Below are 22,444 nucleotides of genomic sequence, written 5' to 3'. Positions count from 1 at the left end.
TTGCAACTGGTTGTTTTTTTCCCCCCCCAATTGAAATACGTTTTTCTTGCTGCATCCATTTACAACTTTCTCAAAGTTTTATGTAGAAAAAGGTTGTTTATCCAGGTGTAGTATATCAAGAACTTGATGGGCAGAATTAGCTAACTGGAATATAACTTCCTGTGTTTCAAAACAAGCACTGACTAGAAGGCTTCCTTTTTTATGGAGCTTTCTCTATCACATATCTGTAAAAAGCTGGCAAATCTTCCTTCTCTGGCCTGTTTTGTTCTTAGATGTCAGAGGTTTGAATGAATATGATGATGATGATGCCTTTTTCTTGATTCATCTAGCGTTGCTTGCCTTTTGAGTCTGAGATTTATCTATAGTCTTGGTTTTCTTGTCTTTGTGCTCTTTAGTGCAAGACTTTAACTTGTTATGAGTCCTAAAGCACCTTTGTATTCTGGGCTTTGGAAAACTGGGAATAGATTGTGGCTCTGTTCTTGTATTCTCTCACACAAAAAATATTCACATTGTTTAAATGTAAAAATAAATAACTTGGCTTTACTGTCAGTGAGCTGTTCTAAATGTTAAAGGAGACGTTAAGGCTTGAGAACTGTATATCTGAAGGTGGAAGGAGTGTTTGCGTTTCTTCCCCTTATAAAATGGTTCCTACAAAGTTGAACCCTGCCATTCCTTATAAATGAGGGCATCAAGTTGCTCATTTCTCACTTTGATCTCTTGCAAGAGGCATAGGTTCTGTGTTTCAGTCCTTGAAAAACAACCTCTGCATTTTGTGCAGCTGTTGGGTGCATTTAGGAAGGAATGTTTCTCTTTATCAGCTGCTACTCATCCACATAATAGGTATTGGAGTTACAAAGGAAGTACTCTCAGTTGCCTTTGGCGGGGGATACTAAATGTGCTGGAAGAAAGCACAGGAAAAAGCCAATTTTTTTACAGGGTTTTTTTAACAATTTTCTGACTGAAATCTAAGTGTTGTAGACTTTTCCTTCTATAATACATAGAGTTCATCAAGCTCACACTGTCACTATAGAAGTGTTTAAAATTGTGAAATCATAATTATGACCTTATGAATTAACTGACTTCTTTGTGTTAATAGGTGGCCAACATGTTTTACATTGTGGTGATTATGGCACTTGTACTACTTAGTTTTGGTGTTCCCAGGAAGGCAATATTGTATCCTGATGAGGCACCGTCTTGGACTCTTGCTAGAGATATTGTGTTTCATCCATACTGGATGATTTTTGGTGAAGTGTATGCCTATGAAATTGATGGTAAGACACTGCAATTTTGAAGCAAATAAGGAGAAAACTTACTTTGATAAGATCTTGTCAAGGTTTTATGAAATTCAAATTTTATGAAATGAAATTTCCAGTATTGTTGACATTGATTCCATTCATTGGATTATCTCCTCTTTGTGCGTTGCAGCTGTATAACTTCTTGACTTGACATTTTCATTATCCTTTACAAAGCTTGAATGGCTTAGAATGAAAACTCTACTTAATCACAATTTCTCACAAGGCTATTCCTAGCAAGATTTTGGAATTTTTCCCCAGACCTGTCATGCCAAAATTTAGGCTGTGGTGCTGCATTATGCTTTTTAAAAAAATCTGATAATATGATGATATCATAGTATTAACCAGAAACTTTGTATCCTGTATTTTTCTACTGTATTCCTAAATGCATGGAGGCGTAATTGCTGAACCAGTGCATGATAGTTGGTTGTTGCAATCTTTGTAAGTGATCTCTGTGCCCTCCCGCCCAACTGGTGGGAGTTCTAAAAGTTGCGTGTATTTTCTCTGTGTCTTTTTTTTTTTTTCCCCAACACAGTATGTGCAAATAATTCTGATGAAAAAGTTGCTCATCTCTGTGGCCCAGGAACATGGTTGACCCCATTTCTTCAAGCTGTCTACCTCTTTGTACAGTACATAATTATGGTTAATCTCCTTATTGCATTTTTCAAGTAAGTATTTGGATAACTGTTAATTTCTGATAATCCTTTGATAAATTTCTATTTCACTGCAATAAGACAACAAGATAAGAACAACTGATGCCAGTTCAAAGCAGTCCCATTTGCTGGAAGTATTTTCAGGTTCTAAGGCTGGTCTTTGTCTTTTCCTCACTGCAAGTCCGTGATTAAGTAGGGAAGTGTGTGATGTGACTGGTACATGTCACATCTATGAGGCCAGGGGAATTGGAAGTTTTAAGAGAATTTAAAAGCATTTTGTAACACCTCTGTGTTGGAAAGCAAAAAAAAAATGTTTCTTTGTGTAGTGACTGTTGTTTCTAAATTCATTTGATGTTGTCTAGTTGGTTGACTTGAATTGTAGTAGAGTAATTAGTCTTCTACACTCTGCAAATGTTTGATTTATGGGAATGAGCAGCTCAATGAGAATGGGAGACTGCAGAATTCACAATTCTGATATTAAAAAAAAATGGGTTTAGTTAGAAATAAGTTTTTTGGGTTTTTTTTTTGTTTGGCAAACTGGATATTTAATCTCACTGTAACTTATTTCTGAGGAAAGGTACTGAGATGTTACCAGATGAGAGAATTTTTTTAACCCTCTCCTTGCTTTGTATCATGGTGTTTTCTTGACTATGTTTCCAACTTCCACTGAAATAATTTTGCAGTAAAAGACAAGCATGTGCTTTTGTCTCTCACTTAAATAGCTTCAGAATTCAAGTTTGTTATCAAAATGTAAAAAAAACCCAAAAAACAAACAAAAAAAACCCACAAAAACCCAACAAACACCCCCCCCCCCAACACCCCACACGCGCGTGCACACACCCTCCCACCATCCCAAAAACTACTTTCATGTGTTAATGCTTTTCTGTTTCCTTTCAGCAATGTGTATTTACAAGTCAAGGCAATTTCAAACATTGTGTGGAAGTATCAACGTTATCATTTCATTATGGCCTACCATGAAAAACCTGTTCTGCCTCCACCACTTATTATTCTTAGCCACATGGCTTCCCTGTTCTGTTGCATATGTAAAAGAAGAAAGACGGACAAGACTTCAGATGGGCCAAGTATGAACAGTTTTTATCCCAAAAATTGCAGTAGCTTTTTTGATGTGATTAAAGCAAACGGTCAGAAAAGTGCTATATTCTTGCTTGTAATGTATATTCTCAAGAAAGTCAAAGTAGGTCTTAATTTTCCATGTTTTAATATTGAGTAAGTCTGTAATTCTGTTCAAAGTCCCAGTGTTTTAAGAAGGGTATAATGCACAGCCTCTAGAAATCTCCAGTCAAATTAACTTATGACAAAAATAAAAACAAGATTAGATTTGTTGTTAGTGTTAATGGGGGAAGAAATTTTTTTTTTTTTTGCTTTCTGGAAAACTTCTGTTCTTACTGGAAACCATTTGGAAACTTTTAAAGGGAAAAAAGAAGTACCACAGATTATAAGACCCCGATAAGGAATGTAGCTTCTGCCTCAGAGAAAAAGGGATTGGAGGGTAGGAGCATAAGGAATGATAATATTGTGCACAGATCCTCTTAGAATTACTATTCTGATTTTTATTTTAGTGGAAATCTTTGACCTTGAACTTTTTTCTAGCAAGGAGAGAGGAGGAGTCTTAGGTGGCACTGTGTTTTTGTTGTTTTTTGTTTGTTTTTTATTTTTAACACTAGCACCTGTACTACTTCACTATATGTGCATCTTCTTAACTGTTTAATCTCTCTTTAGAACTCTTCCTGACAGAAGAAGATCAAAAGAAACTTCATGATTTTGAAGAGCTGTGTGTTGAGATGTATTTCAATGAAAAGGATGATAAATTTCATTCTGGAAGTGAGGAGAGAATTCGAGTCACGTTTGAACGGTAGAATATTTACACATTAAATTTCTGAATAGAGACGTTTAGAACTTTTGCATTTTTAAATGGGCTTTAAGGGGGGGTAAAATGCAGCTCAAGAACGCAAGTATGTAAACTGTAGATGATGTCTTTCCATTGGTATGCAGAAACTAATAATGTGATTGGTGTTTCCTGATCCATAGCAGCACTCAGTAAGCTGAGGCAATCATATTATTTAGTTTCTCATGATGTTTTAATAAACTGAGGAATTTGGAAAAGTCCTGTAGGCCCTCTTATTGATGTGTTTGTTAATTCTGTGATTCCAAAGTATGTACAAATGTTGTATTACAAAACAGTCCAACACTATAGTGTATGCCATCTTGAAATTTCAGAGGCTTTTTCTTGCTAAATGGGCAGAAAGAGTTGAAAAGATGTTTCTTTTGCATATTGAGAAAAATACCTTTCATAGCTACTTCATAATTTGATTTTTCTTAGGGTGGAACAAATGTGCATTCAGATAAAGGAAGTTGGTGATCGTGTCAACTACATAAAACGGTCATTACAGTCTTTAGATTCACAGATTGGCCACCTACAGGATCTCTCTGCTCTAACTGTGGATACTCTGAAAACACTGACTGCACAGAAGGCTTCAGAAGCTAGCAAGGTTCATAATGAAATCACACGGGAATTGAGCATTTCAAAACATTTGGCACAAAACCTCATTGAGGATGGCTCTCTAAGATCTTCTGTGTGGAAAAAGCACAGCATTGGAAATGTCTTTGGTTCTTTTCCACAAGGAGGCCTTGAAAGTAATAATGCTTTACTCTGTAACATTTCTATACGTGATGAAAAAGAAGTCCAACACAAGACAATTGGTCAGGAGTTAGCTCCAGTTCCCCGAAGAGAAGAAATAAACTTTCAAGAGGCAGGTTCCTCCAGCAGTGCCTTATTTTCAAGTGCTGTTTCCCCTCCAGAACTTCGCCAACGAATACAGGCTGCAGAGACCTCAAAATCCATTAGTAAAAGTAAAAAGTTAGGCAATTCATCCAACAGCATGCCACATGTAACATCCCCAACAGCTAAATTTTTTGTTAGCACTCCATCTCGGCCCAGTTGCAAAAGTCAGCTGGATTCTTCAGCAAAGCATGAAGAGACTGTTTTCTCTAAAGCTACAGAAGGAGATAATAATGTAGAATTTGGTGCATTTGTGGGTAAGTATAACAAAGTAGATTCTGAATGTCCTGAAGTCATTATTAGCTGCTCTTATCCTCTTGCTTCTGGCTCTGCTTGCCTTGCTTTCACCCAACCGTGTGTTGAAAATGGAGGATACATTAATTGTGGTTTTATTCATGATGAGAGTGACACTAATGATAACTACAGCTGCAGAGTTGACAAATGTGATCACCAGTCCCCTGTCAACTTACTGAAGAACAACCCCCAAATGAAGTTCTCTCTGTCAACTGGCAACTTGACGTCAACAGTCAACTGTGGTGGCTTACATGGAAAATTGAATATTAAAGATGAACTTTCCAAAAATCAGCATGTCCATACAATGGAACTACAAAACCAAGATTTATGTTCTAACATCCTTATGGGACTACTTCATAAACTGTGGACCAAATCTAAGCCACAAGGTTTGACTTATCAAGAATTGTATAGTATTTTGGGTGTATTCCGGTTGCAGGTGACTTTATTCTACCATTTTGCTCTGCTTTTTATTGCTTTTAACATCTCTAATTTCCCTATGATGCTTGAATTTTTTTTTACTTATATTATCATTTCTTTATAATTCTGTCACATAGACAATATTTTTTTTGAAAAACATTCGCGTTTTTGTTGAGTTATAGCAGTTTTGTGCAATTAGCAGCTCTACAACTTGGTACGGGCATTGTAGACAAATTTTTTTGTGATTCATTGTAAAGCTCTTACCTTCTCATTTCATAAATTAAAAATATTGTCTATTTCTTGACGTAATTAGAGAAGACTTCTTAGGCTGATGGAATCCTGGACAAATACCTTTGTGGTATCTGTGTCAAGCTGAGGGATCCTCCTATACTATGTTTCTAAACACTGTTATGACTGGGATCTTCCACTGTTGCCTAGGCTAATGTATATTTTGGCAGTCATTTTAGAAGCTTCGAAAGTCCTTTTATTAAATACAGCGTTATGCCGCCCCTCAAGTTTTGCTTAACAGCAAAAAGGTGCACGTTTTTGGTTATTCACCTGCATATTTGAATGGTAAAACAGTGGCAGATTCATTACAAAACACAGGTGTGGGTTTACTAACTGATTTCTGTGAAGTAGATAATGCTTTAAGTACACCTAGTGTATAGCAGAAGATGACAATCTGGAATTGTCAGGTTGCTTTCAGAGGTGTTGTCATGCCCCAGTTGTTCAGGGATGTCTCTGTTTTCCAAAGGCTTGTTTAGGATGCAAAAATACACATCTTTAGAGAAGAGTTTATTCTACTGCTGTGAAACTTGGAGTTCAGAGAAGTTACCTTCATGCGGTAGCATTTTTAGATTTGCATAGGAGGAGTCTCTACGTGTTTGTACACTCACTAGCAGTTTGTTTATAATTTCCTCATGGTTTAAAAAAAGGAAAACGTTTTTTAAATTCAGAAAGCAAGACTAAATAGAAATAGTGGACAGTGATTGCGTAACTCTATCTAATCTTTAAATGTACTTCACCACTAATAACTTTGAATACTAACTATACTTATTTTACTGGAGCCAAATTTTTAGTGTGTGGTCGTCTGACATCTGTAGCATTTAGAACATACTCTTCATTCTTACTGTCCGCATTTTATAAAACTTCTGATACAGTGCAGCTTTCCATTGTGAATCCAAGTAGGTTTTCATTCATTAGAAAGCCACATGCTTGGTAAAATTCTGAGAAGTATTTCTTGCAGCTGGGAGGATGAAGGGTATATTGTAAAAGCTGCTTCAAGAAAACTGTCTGCTTTTCCTTCATTCATCATACCTACGTAAAAATACTATAATTTGGACTGCTGTGTTCCTTTTGGGCGAGGAGCATACGCTTGAGTAAAATTTTTAACTGTTAGTTTTACTTTTTGAATTGTGGCAATCCACGCCTTAATGTGGGAAAAGCAATAGTTTCACATTAATATTTTGTTACACTGATTTTTACTTAAGTGTGTTTGGAAGGTCTTCTCTAGTGCAAACAGGCACCCAGGACTTAGATGGTTTGTAATCCTTTGCTATGGTGATGCAGATTATTGGCATGGTCAGAACATTGGAGGATGCCTTTGATTTTTGAATACTCTTTTTCAATTCACTGTGTCAAAGGTCACAGAGACAGCATGGAGTTACAGCGGTTTAAAGAGGCAGCAAGCAAAATTAAAGAAAGAAGTGTTGATATTGAGGTAAGCATGGAAGACTTTCTGTCAAATATATCAGCGGAGATAACTTTTTTTTTTTTAACTGTAACTTCACAGTATGTTTAAAAAAGTCTAAGAGCAAATACAGTCTAAGAACTTGCAAAATGCAGGTTGGAAGGAATGCGTATCTGGTTTATGATTTAAAAAAAATCGAGTGAAAACTTGTGCAACCTTAACTACACATCACATAACTGTTGCTTCATAATATGATCCTAATGAAATATTAAATAAGATCTGAGGTTATGAAAGCTGAGATGACTACAACTGTGAATTAAGATAAAATGATATATCCCATAATTAGTGTTTAATTAAACGTTTGACACTCATAAATTTCAAGAACAGCATTTTGGAAGACTTCAGTAATTTACATGGTATTTTATAGAGCAAGATGATAGCGTGTAAGATTTTTAAAAAGTGACATTGTTCATTATGCTTCCAAGAAGAAAAGGCCTTTTTAATACTTGTCATAAACTAAAATAATAATTTCCATTTTCTTAAAGAATAATAGAAATAACTAAATGGAAAGTGATTAATTGTAACAAACCTGTCCTCCAAGTGCTATGATGTATATATAAAAAAACCTAGTTTCCTCATTGTAGCTGTTAAGGTAAGTTAGTAAATAAAAGTTACCATTTGCAGTTACCCCTCATTCGGGGGAGAATCTGATTTAAGAATTGCATTATGACCATTTGCCATGTCGGTGTTCTGCTAAGTTGCTCCTTCTGGACTTTCTGATAAGTATAATGTGTGAACAGAAAGCATTTTATGTGTTTGTATTTTTCACATGGGTTTTTTGGTAACAATGTTTGCAATTTGTTTGGTTTTTGTTTGTTTGGTTGGTTTTTTAATAGGAGCAACAGGAGGACTTCAAAAAAGCTATATTAGAGGGTATAGAGACAACCAGACTTCAAGTAAGTAAAGAAGGTTTACATTTATTGGAGACATTATTTTCACCAGATACAGAATGTATTCTTCACAGCAAAGACAGGGAACTCTGTTTTGTTATATCGTTATCTGTAATTAAACCCTGATCGTGATTTTTAAAAAGGAAAAAAAAGAAGTTGTACAGTTGAACCTTCCTACAAATACAGCTGGATGTCTCCTTGACATAGGTCTAAATAGTTCCAGTGTTTGGTACTATTGGGTTACAAACTCCAGCAGCATTTCCAGACGGTACTGCTGTTCTCAGATGTGTAGTAATAGGGTTGTCCCATCTTGACTGGTGGGACAGGTTTGATTCTTAATCTTTCATGTAGGCCATACAGTCATTGATTGTAAGATGCTGAAGATGAACACATACTGAACACTGAAATGCATATAGACCTAAAAAATGGGTCTTCAGAAGACACTTTCAGCAGGTGCATTCTGCGTTGCATTCTTGTGTGTACACACTTTTTTGTATACGATGTATACGCGCATACACACATGCGTGTTTAGGTGTGTGTGGGTGTATTCCTTAAGAGGGAAGGGTGAAAAAGGGTGGTGACAATTTCCTAACTCTTATAAATCTTGGAATTAAAATCAGGGCATAACATTCCAAGTTCTTGGGGTTTTATTCTTCAAAATCTTAAATTTTTACATTTTATTCAGCTAACCATTGGAATTAATAGGCTGGTTGTGAGGAACGTTCCAGCCCTATGCCAGTCTATGTGTAATTCTAGTTTATGGTGAAACTGCCTTTCTCCTCCTTTGCAAAACAAATATTTTCTTGTCAAAAGCTCAGTAGATACTCAGAAAGTATGTAATTATTACTCGGGAATATATCCATGAGGAAATTCCATTCATAAACTAGGTTTTTAAGTGGCAAGACTTCTCTAGATTTTGTTTTATTTTCAGTGGGTTCAAACTGAACTTTAGTTTCTGCCAGAGCCATGTTCTTAAATGAGAATTGATAGTTAACAAAGGCATGTGACAGAATAGCTGAACTTGATGCTTGTAGAGATCCAGTGTAACATACATTTCAGTAGTTGTATCCTGTTGTAACACTCTCTTTAAAAGAACTCTTCCAGTATGGGTCAGTAGTCTTAATGTGCACCTGAAAATGTTAGAGCTGATGGTTACTGTGAAGAGCATTTTAACCGAGCTATGCGCTCAACTTGTGCATTTTTGTGCAGCAAGGTGTTTGAGGTATATCCAGAAGTTTAAGGAAAAAAAAATCCTAGGTAGTCCTAGAAAAGAAAACTGGGCAGACTGTGTGCCAAAAGAGTAGTAGTTGAAAATAATGATAATGCTGACTAATGATATGTGTGTATTTTTTTTGGTAGGGTCTTCAAACTGACTGTGGCCTAAGACAATCTAGTTCTTGCGGTGGGTTTACTGACCCTCTGGCAGTCCATTCAGAACAACGTAAGTGTGTCATCTTTTCAAATGACCTAATTTTATCTCTAAATTGTGTTGATAATGCATATTCTTGTAACATACAAAGAAAACACAGAAAATTCAATACTTTCATGATTGATGCTACTTGAATCTACTCCTGTGTCTCATTGTGTCTCTTCTAGTCATGCCAGCTTAGGTCTGTTGCCTTGTATTTGCCACAGATAGCTAGAGCCATAAAAAGCTAAGTGATCTAGTCAGGACTATGGTGGAAACTTGTAAAGATCAGATAGTTGTGGATCAGGCTTTTTTTTTTTTTGAGAGCCACAGTAAGCTGTCTAGTTGCTGACCCTATTAGGAAATAGGTAAGTAACAATGACACATGCCGTTCTTTGTTCAGTTACAAATCTCTTTCATTCATAGTATACAGCAAGAGTAGAAGAGCATCGAGTGAAGACACTCAGCAAGTAGACTCTAAAGCAGCATTACTCACGGTTTGTATCCTCCTTTTTTGTTGTTAAGCAGAACTAGAAACTGAACAAATAAAGGAAAAGAAACAGATTGTGTAAAGAATAATACTAATTTGTGGACTCATTTGTTCAAGGAGGCAACAGAAGGGGATCTGTTTTGACTGAGGGAAGAAGTTGTGCACGATCTCTACTGCATATTGTGAATGTTCTTGCTATGAAAACATGCTGCTTCCTGTTTATGGAAAAAAACCAACTTTTTGTTTAAGAAAAGAATTATTTATATAATCCATAAAACAGTAGTGAATATATAGCCTCATCTATTCTCCTAACTGTAGCTACCATTCCTCAGTTGTATTTGAGTCTTTCCATTCAGCTGCAGTTCAGTACAGCCTGGTGAAATATTTCTGATAAACAGGCTGTACTGCAGGATCTTAAAACACATTACTACCCCACCTCCAATTAAATATACTATGTTTTCCTTACAAAACTGAAACCACCTTTGTTTTTCTTCTCCTTTGTTTTAAAGGATTGGTTACAAGGTAGACCTTCAAATAGCAGTCAAATGTAAGTAAGCTTTCTACTAATGGAGCAATTTTATTAGTCCATATTTTGATTTGGTTTTCTTTTAGGTGGTTGTCTTTGGCTATAGTGGTATTCAGTTGTGTTTAATAAAAAAAACAAGATTTATTTTTTTTTTCTCTAATAAATAACTGAGTGTGTTCACTGGAATGCTTTGACAGGTTCTATTTAGATTAATGGGGTCACATGTCAGAGTGCAAAACATGCCCTTAAATGAAAATGACTGTGTTGACACTTGTTAACGAGCTAGCTTCCTGGTAAAGGTCTTTACCCAACCTTTCAAACTGTAAATGTTCTCTGAAATTGTGCAGACATTGCTCTTGTTAACAATTATCCCCTGAGTTAACTGTTAAAGCCATTACCTTATTAATCTGATAACAGAAGGGTAAGCTGTTGTGGACAAGTTTTAACTAAAGCACCTCTGTGGGAACGAGCTCTTGTGATGCAAACTTTACATAATGTTGTGCGTGACTTGGTGGTATTTAAAGTATAGCTCAAAAAACATGAGATTACTTAACAGCCTTCTATTACTGTTTTGTAATTAAGAAACCTGTACTGCCCTTGAAAAATAGAGTAAAAGCAGTACTGTGAGGTTAACAAGGTGACCTAGGATGTGTCAGAATCCATGAATACAAAATAATTTTAGAAGAACCAATGACTCTTGGTTTTGTGACGTTTCACAGGCCGTCTGAAGAAGATACATTGAATGGTAAGTTTGCCTCTGCTATAAAGAAGCTGGGAGCTTTTCATATGAGCAACTGTTTCAGTCTTGCATGAGAATGTGTTTAACTCCTGATAATTTCAAACTTAATGGCTGCATGACAGTGTGGGTTTTTGGGGTTTTTTTTAAGTAAATAGCCTACTATTCAGCACTACCATTTTAAAATTTTTCCTCCTTGGAGGTACTGACGAGCTAAGCATGATACTTCATTTTCTGCACAGCAAATCTTTTTCAAACTGTAGTTCCTAGTCAGGTGTTCTTTGCATGTGGTAATTGTAATACACAATACAGGTGGCAAGCAGTGTCTTTTTTTATTTATTTATTTTAAAAATATATTTCAGGTATTGCTTCTCCTTTCAAGCCTATCATGGATATCAATTACTATTACTCAGGTCAGTCCCTCTTAGGAACTAATGTTCATATTTTTAATGACACTTATTAGATCCCTAAACTTTAACGAATGCTGTAATTTTCCTCTAGCTGTAGAAAGAAATAACTTGATGAGATTATCACAGAGCATTCCATTCACTCCTGTGCCTCCGAGAGGTAAGAATTATACTTCTTGTTGCTGGTTCATTCTGGTCTTTTGGGGAAGAAAACAGAAGTAAAGCCTGTACAGATTCCTTATAATATAGAATGATGAAGCCAAATTTTGCACATGCTCAGAGCAAGAAGTCTAGTGTCTGTCTTGCAACACTCAAAAATATAAATAAGTATGACACCTTTTCTTGGGCAGCTCACTTCATTATGAAATCGAGGTTTAATTGTAGTTGTCCTCATGGTGATACAGCGATGGTAGTATTGTACTAACACTTTTTATAATAAACCATTCTGGAAGGATTCCTTTAAGTTGTCTTGACTTGTATAAAGTGTAAACAGACATTTATTCAGTGTTCTTAATGCTGTTTGAACAGTGTCATTAATAGTTCTAATTAGGAGGACAAAACTGCTGTAGAACTGTATGAAAGAGGTTGGAGAGGGGTCTTCCCACTGGGTAGTTCAAATTTTTTTGTTAATTCAGGATGTTAGTAACAACTTACACTGCAGCATGTTGAAACCTAAGAAACTAGATTTTCAATGCTTTTGATTTTAAACTTGGAAAATTAAATGCAGTCATTCCTTTTTGTGTTGTAACATAGGTGAACCAGTCACTGTGTATCGCCTTGAAGAAAGTTCTCCCAGCATCTTGAACAACAGCATGTCTTCCTGGTCACAACTAGGACTCTGTGCTAAAATTGAATTTTTAAGTAAAGAGGAGATGGGAGGAGGTTTACGTCGAGCTCTTAAAGTAGTATGCACATGGTCAGAATATGATATCCTGAAATCAGGGCATCTTTATATCATCAAGTCTTTTCTTCCTGAAGTTGTGAATACTTGGTCAAGCATTTATAAGGAGGACACTGTGTTACATTTGTGCTTGAGAGTAAGTTTTATCCTTGTCAATTATTAAACATAGACAGGTATTATATGTTAAACAGCATTTCCTCTTGCTGCTGCTGATGTCCCCTCTGCCCCCCAGTATATACTCACTAAAAAAAGATTAGTTTGGGGTTCTGTATGAGCTAAAGGGTTAAAAACTTCTTCAGTATGGTTTACTTAATCGAAGAACTTAAATTCTTAAAATGTAGACATAATTTAACAATCAAGTAATTTGTTACACTGTCTTGGCGGAACAGACACTCACTGTTCCTGCTGCCTTTTTGGCTCTTTAATGTTCCCTGTCATATAATGCAGTTAATGAACTTCGGGCTTTGAATTGTAGGAGATTCAACAGCAGAGGGCAGCACAGAAGCTCACCTTTGCTTTCAATCAAATGAAGCCCAAATCCATTCCGTACTCCCCAAGGTGAGTGTATTTAAACTTCCATTATGTTGCATGCTTTTGACATGGAAGAATGTCTACAGGGTTTTTAACAGATGGATCAAATACATTAAGGTACTGATATGTGGATATACATCTCAGAACATTACTATGAATGTGTCAAGCAGAATTATCCTTGGCAGTATTTTCTGTTGATACTTTTTGCACCAATTCTAGCCCAGTGTGATAATATAAATAACTTTGTATAATAGTTTCAAATTACCTAAATTATTAGCAAATCAAATAAAAATCTAGTAGTTATGATATATATGATATATTTATTTTGGAAATATATTCATTAAGTATGCTTTTTACTAGGTTCCTGGAAGTTTTTCTGTTATATTGCCACTCTGCTGGCCAGTGGTTTGCAGTTGAAGAGTGCATGACTGGAGAGTTTAGAAAATATAACAACAATAACGGTGATGAAATAATTCCAACTAACATGCTAGAGGAGGTTATGCTAGCTTTTAGCCATTGGACTTATGAGTATACAAGAGGAGAATTGTTGGTACTAGATCTGCAAGGTAATGTCCTTATTTTGAAATAGGGATTGGGGCTTTTCTCTTGTGGATTTTTCTCTTGTGATAGCATTTTATTAAGAATTTCTATGCCTGTAATAAAACAAGCATTATTTAGTGCAGCTTGGTCTAGTTAATCCGAATCTATGGTTGTCTTATTTAATCATAGAATCATTTAGGTTGGAAAGAACCTTTAAGATCATCAAGTCCAGCCATTAACCTAGCACAGACAAGTCTACCACTAAAACATGTCTCTAAGCACCACATCTACACGTCTTTTAAATACCTCCAGGGATGGTGACTCCACCACTTCCCTGGGCAGCCTGGTCCAATGCTTGACAACCCTTTCCATGAAGAAATTTCTCATAATACCCAATCTAAACCTCTCCTGGCGCAACTTGAGGCCGTTTCCTCTTGTCCTACCGCTTGTTACTTGGGAGAAGAGACCGACACCCACCTCATTATAACCTCCTTTCAGGTAGTTGTAGAGAGCGATTAGGTCTCCTTTTAGCCTCCTTTTCTCCAGGCTAAACAACCCCAGTTCCCTCAGCTGCTCCTTGTAAGATTTGTGGTCTAGACAGTTCACCAGTTTCATTGCTCTAATATAGCATTAGATCTTACAGCAACACAGGGAATATAAATATATACATAATTTCCTAACGATATGCATCATAAAAAAAATCCATTTTTTTTGGCACATTCGTGTAGTGCCAATATGGTAAGCTGTATTTATCCTAAATTGTGTGTCAGTCTTTCCGGCTGTGAGAACTATATAGGAAACATCTTTCTTGTGGGTGAAAACTAAAGTTAGGAATTGCAGGCGGATGTAAAAACAAGTGGAAGAAATCTGAGAAGTACAAAGCACTTGTTTAGTTTCGTAAGGGTAGAGTAACACATATCATTTGGGTTGGTTTTGGGTTTTTTTTTTTTCCTGCTTTTATTCTTGGGGAGGCTGAGAAGTCATAGCTAAGGATACCAAGGCTTTTCAATATTAATGCATTTATGTAATGTATCAGATTAACTTTCTCTTCATGTGCTGTCTGAAGGTGTTGGTGAAAATTTGACAGATCCCTCTGTGATAAAAGCTGGAGAAAAAAGGTAAGGTTAAAGAAGGATTTAAAGAAAAGTATTATGAAATTTTCATCAGAGAATACATGCAACCCATGTTTATGTCCACTTTTATTTCAAAGGTCATATGATATGGTGTTTGGTCCAGCCAATTTGGGAGAGGATGCAATAAAAAACTTCAGAGCGAAGCATCACTGTAATTCCTGCTGCAGGAAACTTAAACTTCCTGGTAAGAGTTGCTGTATTTCTGCTTCTGAGGTACTCATGTCATGAAGTGTTGTATGATATGTAATGAAATAGTTAATGTCATGCTGTGAAAGTGGGAGTAAGTAATAAGTAGCAGTTCTGTAATTTTACTTTTAAAACTATATGCCATTTTAAAATCCCAGATGAAGTAATTAAGAACATCTATGTATTCTATATCCATATACACAGTATTTGAGGAAGGTAGAATAGATTGATTAAGACTTAAGAAGGTAAAGTAAAAAAATGATAAAAGGTTGTAGAAAAAGTAGGGAAAGCAGGTCAAGATGATTGCAAATCTTCAGGCTTTTTAAACAAAATGGTGCATGTGTTTCTTTGTTGTTTTTGGTTTTGTGGGTGTGTTGTGTGGGGTTTTTTTTAATTATTTGTGGTGTTTGTTTTTGTTGTTGTTTGTTTGTTTTTAAAAACATATCTAGATCTGCAGAAAATAATTCTGTTAAAAACCTTCAATTCCAGATATTTTTGCTGCATGGACTACAGTACACTCATCTCAAACCTTGAAATTGTTTCTCTGTATCAGGCTTTTAGACTCCAGCAGAACAACATAAGGAACTCTCATGATTCCTGCCTGTTTCACACTTCTCTTCCAGGTTGTTTGTCACATGAAGAGAGGTCATCTGTTTTAAATCTGAGTTGTAAAGCCTGGTAACATCAAAACGCATTGTGGAAGAACTCGATTTCCATGGAAAGTTGACTCAATACTGTAGTATCTATAAATAAAATTTTGAGGTTTCCATCACTTTTTAAAGCAGAGCTTTAGGCTTCCAATTACTCATATGATAAAAACATCCTTTTTTGATACAGTCCATAGTGAGGAATTCTTCTTTATAAGTACATATCCATACCCTATTCTTTGAAAGACTTTTATGTCCAATTGATTCTACTATCTCAAGAAATTGTTATCAATATGACTTAATTTTGTTTGTACAGATCTGAAGAGGAATGATTACACACCTGACAAGATCATATTTCCTCAGGATGATTCCCCTGAATTGACAATTCAGCCTGGAAGCTGCACCAAAGAATCTGATTCAGCTAATTCTATTCGTCTGATGCTCTGATGATGTGACCAAATGAGTGGCTTCATCCAAACTTCATGGAATGTCACAAAGTTGTCACTTATCTTTCCTTCACTATAATTAAAAGAAAGATATGTCAAACCAAGGATTTCTGTCTTCTAAGTGGAATTTTGGCTGGTCCATAATCTGAGGACCTAACAACCGTCTACAGAGAACAGCTTGGCTGCTGATCATTTTAAAGGTGGAATAATGACAAGTATTTAAGATATTTTTAAAGGGGCTTTTTAGCAGAAGGTTTATTGTTTGGTTTGGTTTGGTTTAGTGGAGGATTTTCTCTCTGTAGTCCTGTGGGTGTGCAATATGCCTTCAACCAAAAGGTTTTTGGTAGTTGATGTTTTAAGGTAAAGCATTTGTCTGTTTGGCAGCTGTCTTACTGTTAATCAGCAAAAGACGGGAGAAAGCACCTACCTCTGTAATGCCAGAGTATTCTTTGAGCGTTTTTGGAAGTATTCCACTAATCTTTTCTCACCAGATGTCTTTAATCTGGCCTTTTGAAGAGGACAGAGCCAAATGAGGTGTATATATGATGCCAGTAGGCTGAGGTTGAAGGTAGGAACTTGATCTGTTCCGAGAGAGAGAGAGAGTCTCCTGAATCAGGATTCAGCTTCATGGCTGTAAAGCTTTTGTTGTTATTGTTGTTTTTTGGTTTGTTTTTGTGATTTTTTGTGTGTGTGTGTGTGTGTGTGTGTGGACTAGAGCCCTAATTGTGCATAATGAAATTTCTTGTTTTATACATTTCAATTTTATCAAGTCACTGTCAAATAGTAACAAAGCCATGATAGACTGGTATAATCATATTTAATAGAAGAAATAGTATGTACTGGTCCAAGTAAGTTGCCTTGTAAGAACACAAGTTGGAAGTGCTTTTCCTCGTATGTAGTGACTGCTTCAGATGTTATGCCTTCCAAAGATCTCGTAAAACCAGTATATCAAAACCGAATGTACACATAACTTTTAAATGTATTTAAAATTGTGTAGAAAACATCTTTAATGTTATGTTATTTGTGGTACTTATTTAAAAGAGACTAGGGTTGGATTAGCATTATGTAAAGTACGGGAGATTGCAATGCACCTTCATGCCAATAAAATGTAATTTAAGTGTCCCAAATATTGTTGAGCATTCAGCAAGAAAAACTGTTGTCCAACTGAAGTTTCATGCTGCGATTTTTGTTTTGTTACATAGGTACTAATTTGTAATTTTTAATTAAAAGGGCAGCATATAGCTCTATAAATTTTTTTATTCAGTAGTGTATCTTATAGATACAGACCTAAGGCACGAACACAATAGCTGTTTAAATGGTGTTTTATGTTTGATGGGGAAAGGTAAAATGTTATAAGGATATAATACTGTATACATTTTGTATATCATTAAATCTTTAAAGAATCTAAAATAAATTTATTCTTGTTTACAGACTTCCGCTGTCCGTCTTAGTCTGAAAGGTTATTTGAGTGAAATTAAATAACTCTTTATGTGGAAAAGTAGAATTTGCCATGCTGGATCAAAGCAGTTGTCTGCGTTTGAGGTATCTCAACTTTGGCCAACACCAGAAACTAGGGGGGGTGGGGGAAGTGCAAACTCTCATAGTAGACAAACGTATATGATGGGGTTAATGAATGAATGAGACAAAAGTGTCTTACAGCTCTTTACAATGTTTGTTTTGAATTAAGAACTGCTGCCTGGATGCCTGACTGCATCCCCTTCTGTTGCTGTGAGGTAATGGGCAGTTATTCAAGACTGACTTCTACCTTTTTAATGCTAGATTCTTAGCCAAGTAACAGCAACAGTTAATCCTGTAAGTGAGGCTGGCTCTTCAAATTGAGAAGGATTTCTAGAGGAGCCTCAGGTGTTGTGAAAGTGTGACCAAATTCAGCATATGAAATAGGAAAACCGTTCTGGGAAAATTGTAAGTAAAACTTAGGAAAATTTTTGTTTCCTGACAAATACTTAAGGCACAGTTCATTTTTACAACCGTGATACCAGTCTTCAGTAGTTTTGCCTGTGACTCCTTTCTTAAAATACACAGATGTGACTTGTGTGATAGGGGTGTGTGGTAGTGGGGAGTGTTCCCTCTGCTCAGTGTTGCAGTGACTGGGGCCTGACGCCTTTCCAAGACCAAAAGGGACAAACGGGGCTGGGGAATGTATGCAAGACTTGGAGAGGTGAACACTGTACGTATTTCTGTACATCTCTCTGGCATAAGTCCTAGCTTACTCTGTGAGACTTACAGCTAGAATTATATGAGAAGCTTATGTCTAAGTTGAGGGAAGGGAAATTAAAGCTTTCACAAATTATCTTCTCCTTCACGTTAGCAGAAAACAATCATGAATTTTAAGTATCCTTCAGGGAACTCATGGGAAAAGTGTGGTGGCAAAGGAAAAAGACAAGTTGGTTTGAAGAAGTACCCTGACTGTTCGGATAATACCACATCTTACTGATGTCAGGCTGTAGGAACACGAAGATTACCCCACGTAATTTCATTTGGCCGAGAACATCCAAGTGTCGCTCCTCTGCTGAAACCTCATCGCTCTTGAAGTGCTCTATGAATCGAGAAGTGTCGCGATCCTTTAGCTTTTAAATTTCCTTTAGATCACTGAAGAGAAGGAAAATAGAAGCAGCACCGGAACTTCTGTTAACTATCCGAAAACAAAACACCAGCGTATCTTGTTATTTAAGACCTAGTTCTTAAATACAGGAATATAATTCAAACGTTCTCTAATTATTTTTAGCGAAAATCTGAAATTCTTCGGTGACTTTCCTGCTAAGAGGGTATTTACAGAATCTTTGTCACATAGGGGAATAGGTAAGATACACTATTTTCCTTGACAGATAGTTTTGATTCCCTACCACCATTCTCAGGATATTTTCATTAGAAGAAAAAACATTGAATAATACAATCAATAACAGATTAAACTGAATCTCATGTACTTGTAGACTAGTGTTTGTTGCTTATGTAACTTATGCTTAAAAATGCACTTTTATTTCTTCCAGCATCATAATTTCTTTATGCAAAAACCTCAAATACATGTGTGCTAATTTAATCTTTTAATTAATCCAGCAAGTTCAGCATTGTTGGCTGCTTTCTTGCAGTATTTAGGTGGTGAAACATTTCCAAGGAAACCAATCCCAAATACATTGTGGCAAAAAACGCAGAGGTGAGTCTCCTGGGGAGCTGGTTTCCTAGCTGCTGCTCAGCAGCCATGTGATTCAAAAAAGGAAGGGTTTGGTTTTTAAGCCTGTGGCAGTGATTTTTTTTACACTGTAATTCTTTGTGTTTGCATCTCATTTAATGCCATAACACTTAACACGGCAGGAATTTGGGGGGGGAAGACTACAGCTAAAAAGCTGGTAGTAACAGTTCATGTTAAATGTTCCAAAAAGATCAACTGAAAAAACCCCATACTTCTATAAAATACAACAGTGCTTCTAAAAAGACTTCTGATTATTTAATCTTTCTTTTTACAATTACAACTTTTCCTTGCAAGTAATCCATTTTGTGGTCAGAGTAATGGTAAGTTAATTTTCAGCCCCTGAGCTTGCAGTAGGTAGCAATGATACGGATTTGTGTAATTGCGTTATAATAGTAAATCAAGGTCTTGATTCGGATTCCACAAAAAGTAGGAATAAGCATATGCTTTTGCCTTCTTGAATGATGAAATGTTAGCATTGCTGATTTTTAGTACTAAAATTCAGCTATATGGATTTATAGTCTTTTTAAAATACTGACAATACATTTAATGACTTCAGTGATTTCTAGTTTTCAATAAAATTTTGTCCTACCTGCATGACAGCTATTATAAATTCAATTTAACTTATTGTTTCCCAATAACTTTCAAAAAATGCTTTTTAATGCTGCCATCAGCCTGTATGTGACCATAGTACTTGCTTTTCAATGTTTCTTCAAGTTATCTTCCATCTTTTCTTTAATGTGTTCCCCTCTGTAGGAAGGCAAGGACTCTTCCTTTTGGTAAGAATATTTTTAAGAATTAGAAGTTGAAACAGCCCTTTTTAATGCTGCCAACTGCTAAATAGTTTGCAGTGTCATTGTTCCGTCCCGTATGAGAAAAACAAATTACTTGGTTCCTTTTGCCTACTGTTCTCAGTACGTTTTGCAACATATCTTATTTGGTGCTCTTGCACTGAATAACTAGTTGGCTGTGCTCATGGAGCACACTGCTTGCTCATTAATGGAGTGAAATCAAGATACAATCCCTTCATATCAGCTACACTGGCGCCAGAACTTAAGTGTATCAAATTACTCTAGAAAATACTGTCATTGCATGCACTAGCACATCACCGTAAATGTGAAGCTTTGTGAACAATTTGTACCTGCTAAGCCTCTGGGGGTTGTAATTTATTTTTGTGCATTTGCTTTTTTTAGAGTAGATGATGAGAGTATTTAGTCCAGTAACAGGAGCTTGCCAAGGGGCAAGTGCCTGATGTGGAGATCCCAGATGAAGTGGGCAGGAAAGGTAAGAGATATTGGGGGATGTAAGACTAATTACTGTTTCATTAGCAATAATGAAATACATCTCAGTATTATTTCACCATGTAGAAGGGTGAAGACATGTCAGCATGTGTTGTTGAACTACACCAGAAGTTAATTTAAAAAAAATAATAATAATTCCAGGCAGTGGTTTTCCATGTTTGTGCCATGCTGCTGTATTGTTGGGTTTATACTAAATGTGAGATACAGACAGGGATGTAAGTAGTAGTAAAAGTGGAAACTAAGCCACAACAATTGCTGAGGGGTGTTGCAGAGCAGAAGAGGAGGATTAGGACAAACTGCTTTTTCAAGAGTATCTGAAAAACTCTTTCTTGCAGGGAGCTTTGAAGTCAAGAAAAATGGTGAGCTGAATATTTTCTGAAATGGAAACTTCAGGCTTTCCCTTTTCAGAAGATGTGAGTAATGACCATTGCAACCAGTGGCAGCCTTCTCTCATCTTGTTTCCACAAAAATGCAATTAACTATGAACGAAAGCTGCCCTTGGAAGGCAACATGAGGCAGGAGGAAGCTTCCTCATCCCTCACACCCTTGCTGCAACTGAGCAGATCTGTTGTAGAAATTTGCTAGGATTTTGTTTCTTCGAGTGGGATGTTTGTGGTCATTCCTCAGCCGTGGCCTTAGCTCAGCCTTTCCCTATGTTTGCGTAAAACATCTGACTTCCTCCATCCCCCATGAGCATCAGTCAGTATGTTCTGGTAAGCCCATGGTAGAAAATACGATATTTGCTCTAAGAAATACTTAATATCATCTGGCTCCTGTCCCACTTGCGCGTGGAGACTGGGGAGGGACATCCCCTGAGCCCGAACAGGCGGCGGGAAGAGAGCAGCCACATAGACCAGGAACCGGGATGCGACTGTGTGAATTGAATCTGCCAGCCGCGAGAGAGACCAGAGGTAGGAAAGGCGTGCCAGGAGCAACTAGGAACATAGATAGACGAGTACTGGAAGCCCTGATGTCATTCACCAGGGACAAAATTGGTTCTTGGGAAGACAGAAGAATAAAACCAATTTATATTATTGGTTATCTTTCTTTGAAGGGATATTTATAACTGCATGACAGGTAAGCTGGTGACAGAAAGCTTTCTTAGTCCTTTCTTACCCTAACAAGATGTGAAGTTATACATCTCATCATAAGAATGTTGCAGTTTTGATTTTTACTTTTTTTGGTTTGTTTTTTTTTTTGTTAGAGTGGAAAAGCTTCTAAAATGAAGGATAAAGGAGACACTAAGAAAAATCACCCAAAGCGTCAAAAATTCATTAACCAGGAGAAGAGCGCAAGCTGCTGGCAGTGTACCCTTATTCCAAACTGGGAATGGATACTTACCGTGACTGTTTTGACAAAAAGAAGATAAAATCAGGAAAAACATGGAGAGTCATCCCATGGAATACAATTTATCTAAGTGACTGAATTCCAATAAAGTAAAATGAATTCCTTACTGTTCTTGTCCTTTCTTGATATTTTCACAAATCTTGCAACTGTCCTAATTCCCGTTTGAATTTTATTTCTGTGTTAGTGTATGTTATTAGAAGTTCATTCATACTCCCCCCTGACCCGAAGGGCTGCAGGAATAAGCAAGGGACCTTGGAATCACAGAAATGTTGGAGATGGTCTCATAGAAAAGAGAATGAAGGCTCCATCAGAATGCTTTCAGAGTCCTATAGCAGTCCTATACTTCTGTACAGACTACAGATGTATTACAGGCTTCAATCGATACCTACGCAGACATACGGATAAGAGCACATAATTACTCTGCACATGTAATGGAAATGTCTGGTGTATTTCAGTTATCCAAAGCAGAACAAGTCAACTGCAGTTGCTCTGCAGCCGGCCTTTCGATAAATCTGCAACATGTACTTGTCCCTGCGTTTTATCT

At 36.5% G+C, this 22,444-nt stretch overlaps 1 protein-coding gene across 1 annotated transcript in view; it reads left to right on the top strand.

Moving 5' to 3' along the window:
• The window catches only part of TRPM7 (transient receptor potential cation channel subfamily M member 7), a gene marked incomplete at both ends in the record, with an annotated part of 49,735 nt that extends 33,687 nt beyond the window's left edge, over nucleotides 1–16,048 (top strand). The window contains 19 exons of the mRNA XM_082005066.1: nucleotides 1,097–1,271; nucleotides 1,828–1,960; nucleotides 2,843–3,027; nucleotides 3,686–3,818; nucleotides 4,287–5,425; nucleotides 7,100–7,176; nucleotides 8,043–8,102; nucleotides 9,456–9,537; nucleotides 9,931–10,001; nucleotides 10,504–10,541; nucleotides 11,240–11,265; nucleotides 11,619–11,669; nucleotides 11,758–11,823; nucleotides 12,417–12,700; nucleotides 13,040–13,122; nucleotides 13,456–13,661; nucleotides 14,702–14,753; nucleotides 14,846–14,952; nucleotides 15,918–16,048. Coding sequence (XP_081861192.1) covers nucleotides 1,097–1,271; nucleotides 1,828–1,960; nucleotides 2,843–3,027; nucleotides 3,686–3,818; nucleotides 4,287–5,425; nucleotides 7,100–7,176; nucleotides 8,043–8,102; nucleotides 9,456–9,537; nucleotides 9,931–10,001; nucleotides 10,504–10,541; nucleotides 11,240–11,265; nucleotides 11,619–11,669; nucleotides 11,758–11,823; nucleotides 12,417–12,700; nucleotides 13,040–13,122; nucleotides 13,456–13,661; nucleotides 14,702–14,753; nucleotides 14,846–14,952; nucleotides 15,918–16,048 — 3,099 coding nt within the window. The remainder of the gene's footprint in view (nucleotides 1–1,096; nucleotides 1,272–1,827; nucleotides 1,961–2,842; nucleotides 3,028–3,685; nucleotides 3,819–4,286; nucleotides 5,426–7,099; nucleotides 7,177–8,042; nucleotides 8,103–9,455; nucleotides 9,538–9,930; nucleotides 10,002–10,503; nucleotides 10,542–11,239; nucleotides 11,266–11,618; nucleotides 11,670–11,757; nucleotides 11,824–12,416; nucleotides 12,701–13,039; nucleotides 13,123–13,455; nucleotides 13,662–14,701; nucleotides 14,754–14,845; nucleotides 14,953–15,917) is intronic.
• Between the last annotated feature and the right edge of the window lie 6,396 nt (nucleotides 16,049–22,444).

Source organism: Phaethon aethereus, assembly GCF_964289735.1.
Source record: "Phaethon aethereus genome assembly, chromosome: 12".
Classification (NCBI taxonomy): Eukaryota; Metazoa; Chordata; class Aves; order Phaethontiformes; family Phaethontidae; genus Phaethon; species Phaethon aethereus.
The sequence above is the reverse complement of the archived record's forward strand: the minus strand, read 5'-3'. Positions and strand labels throughout refer to the sequence as shown.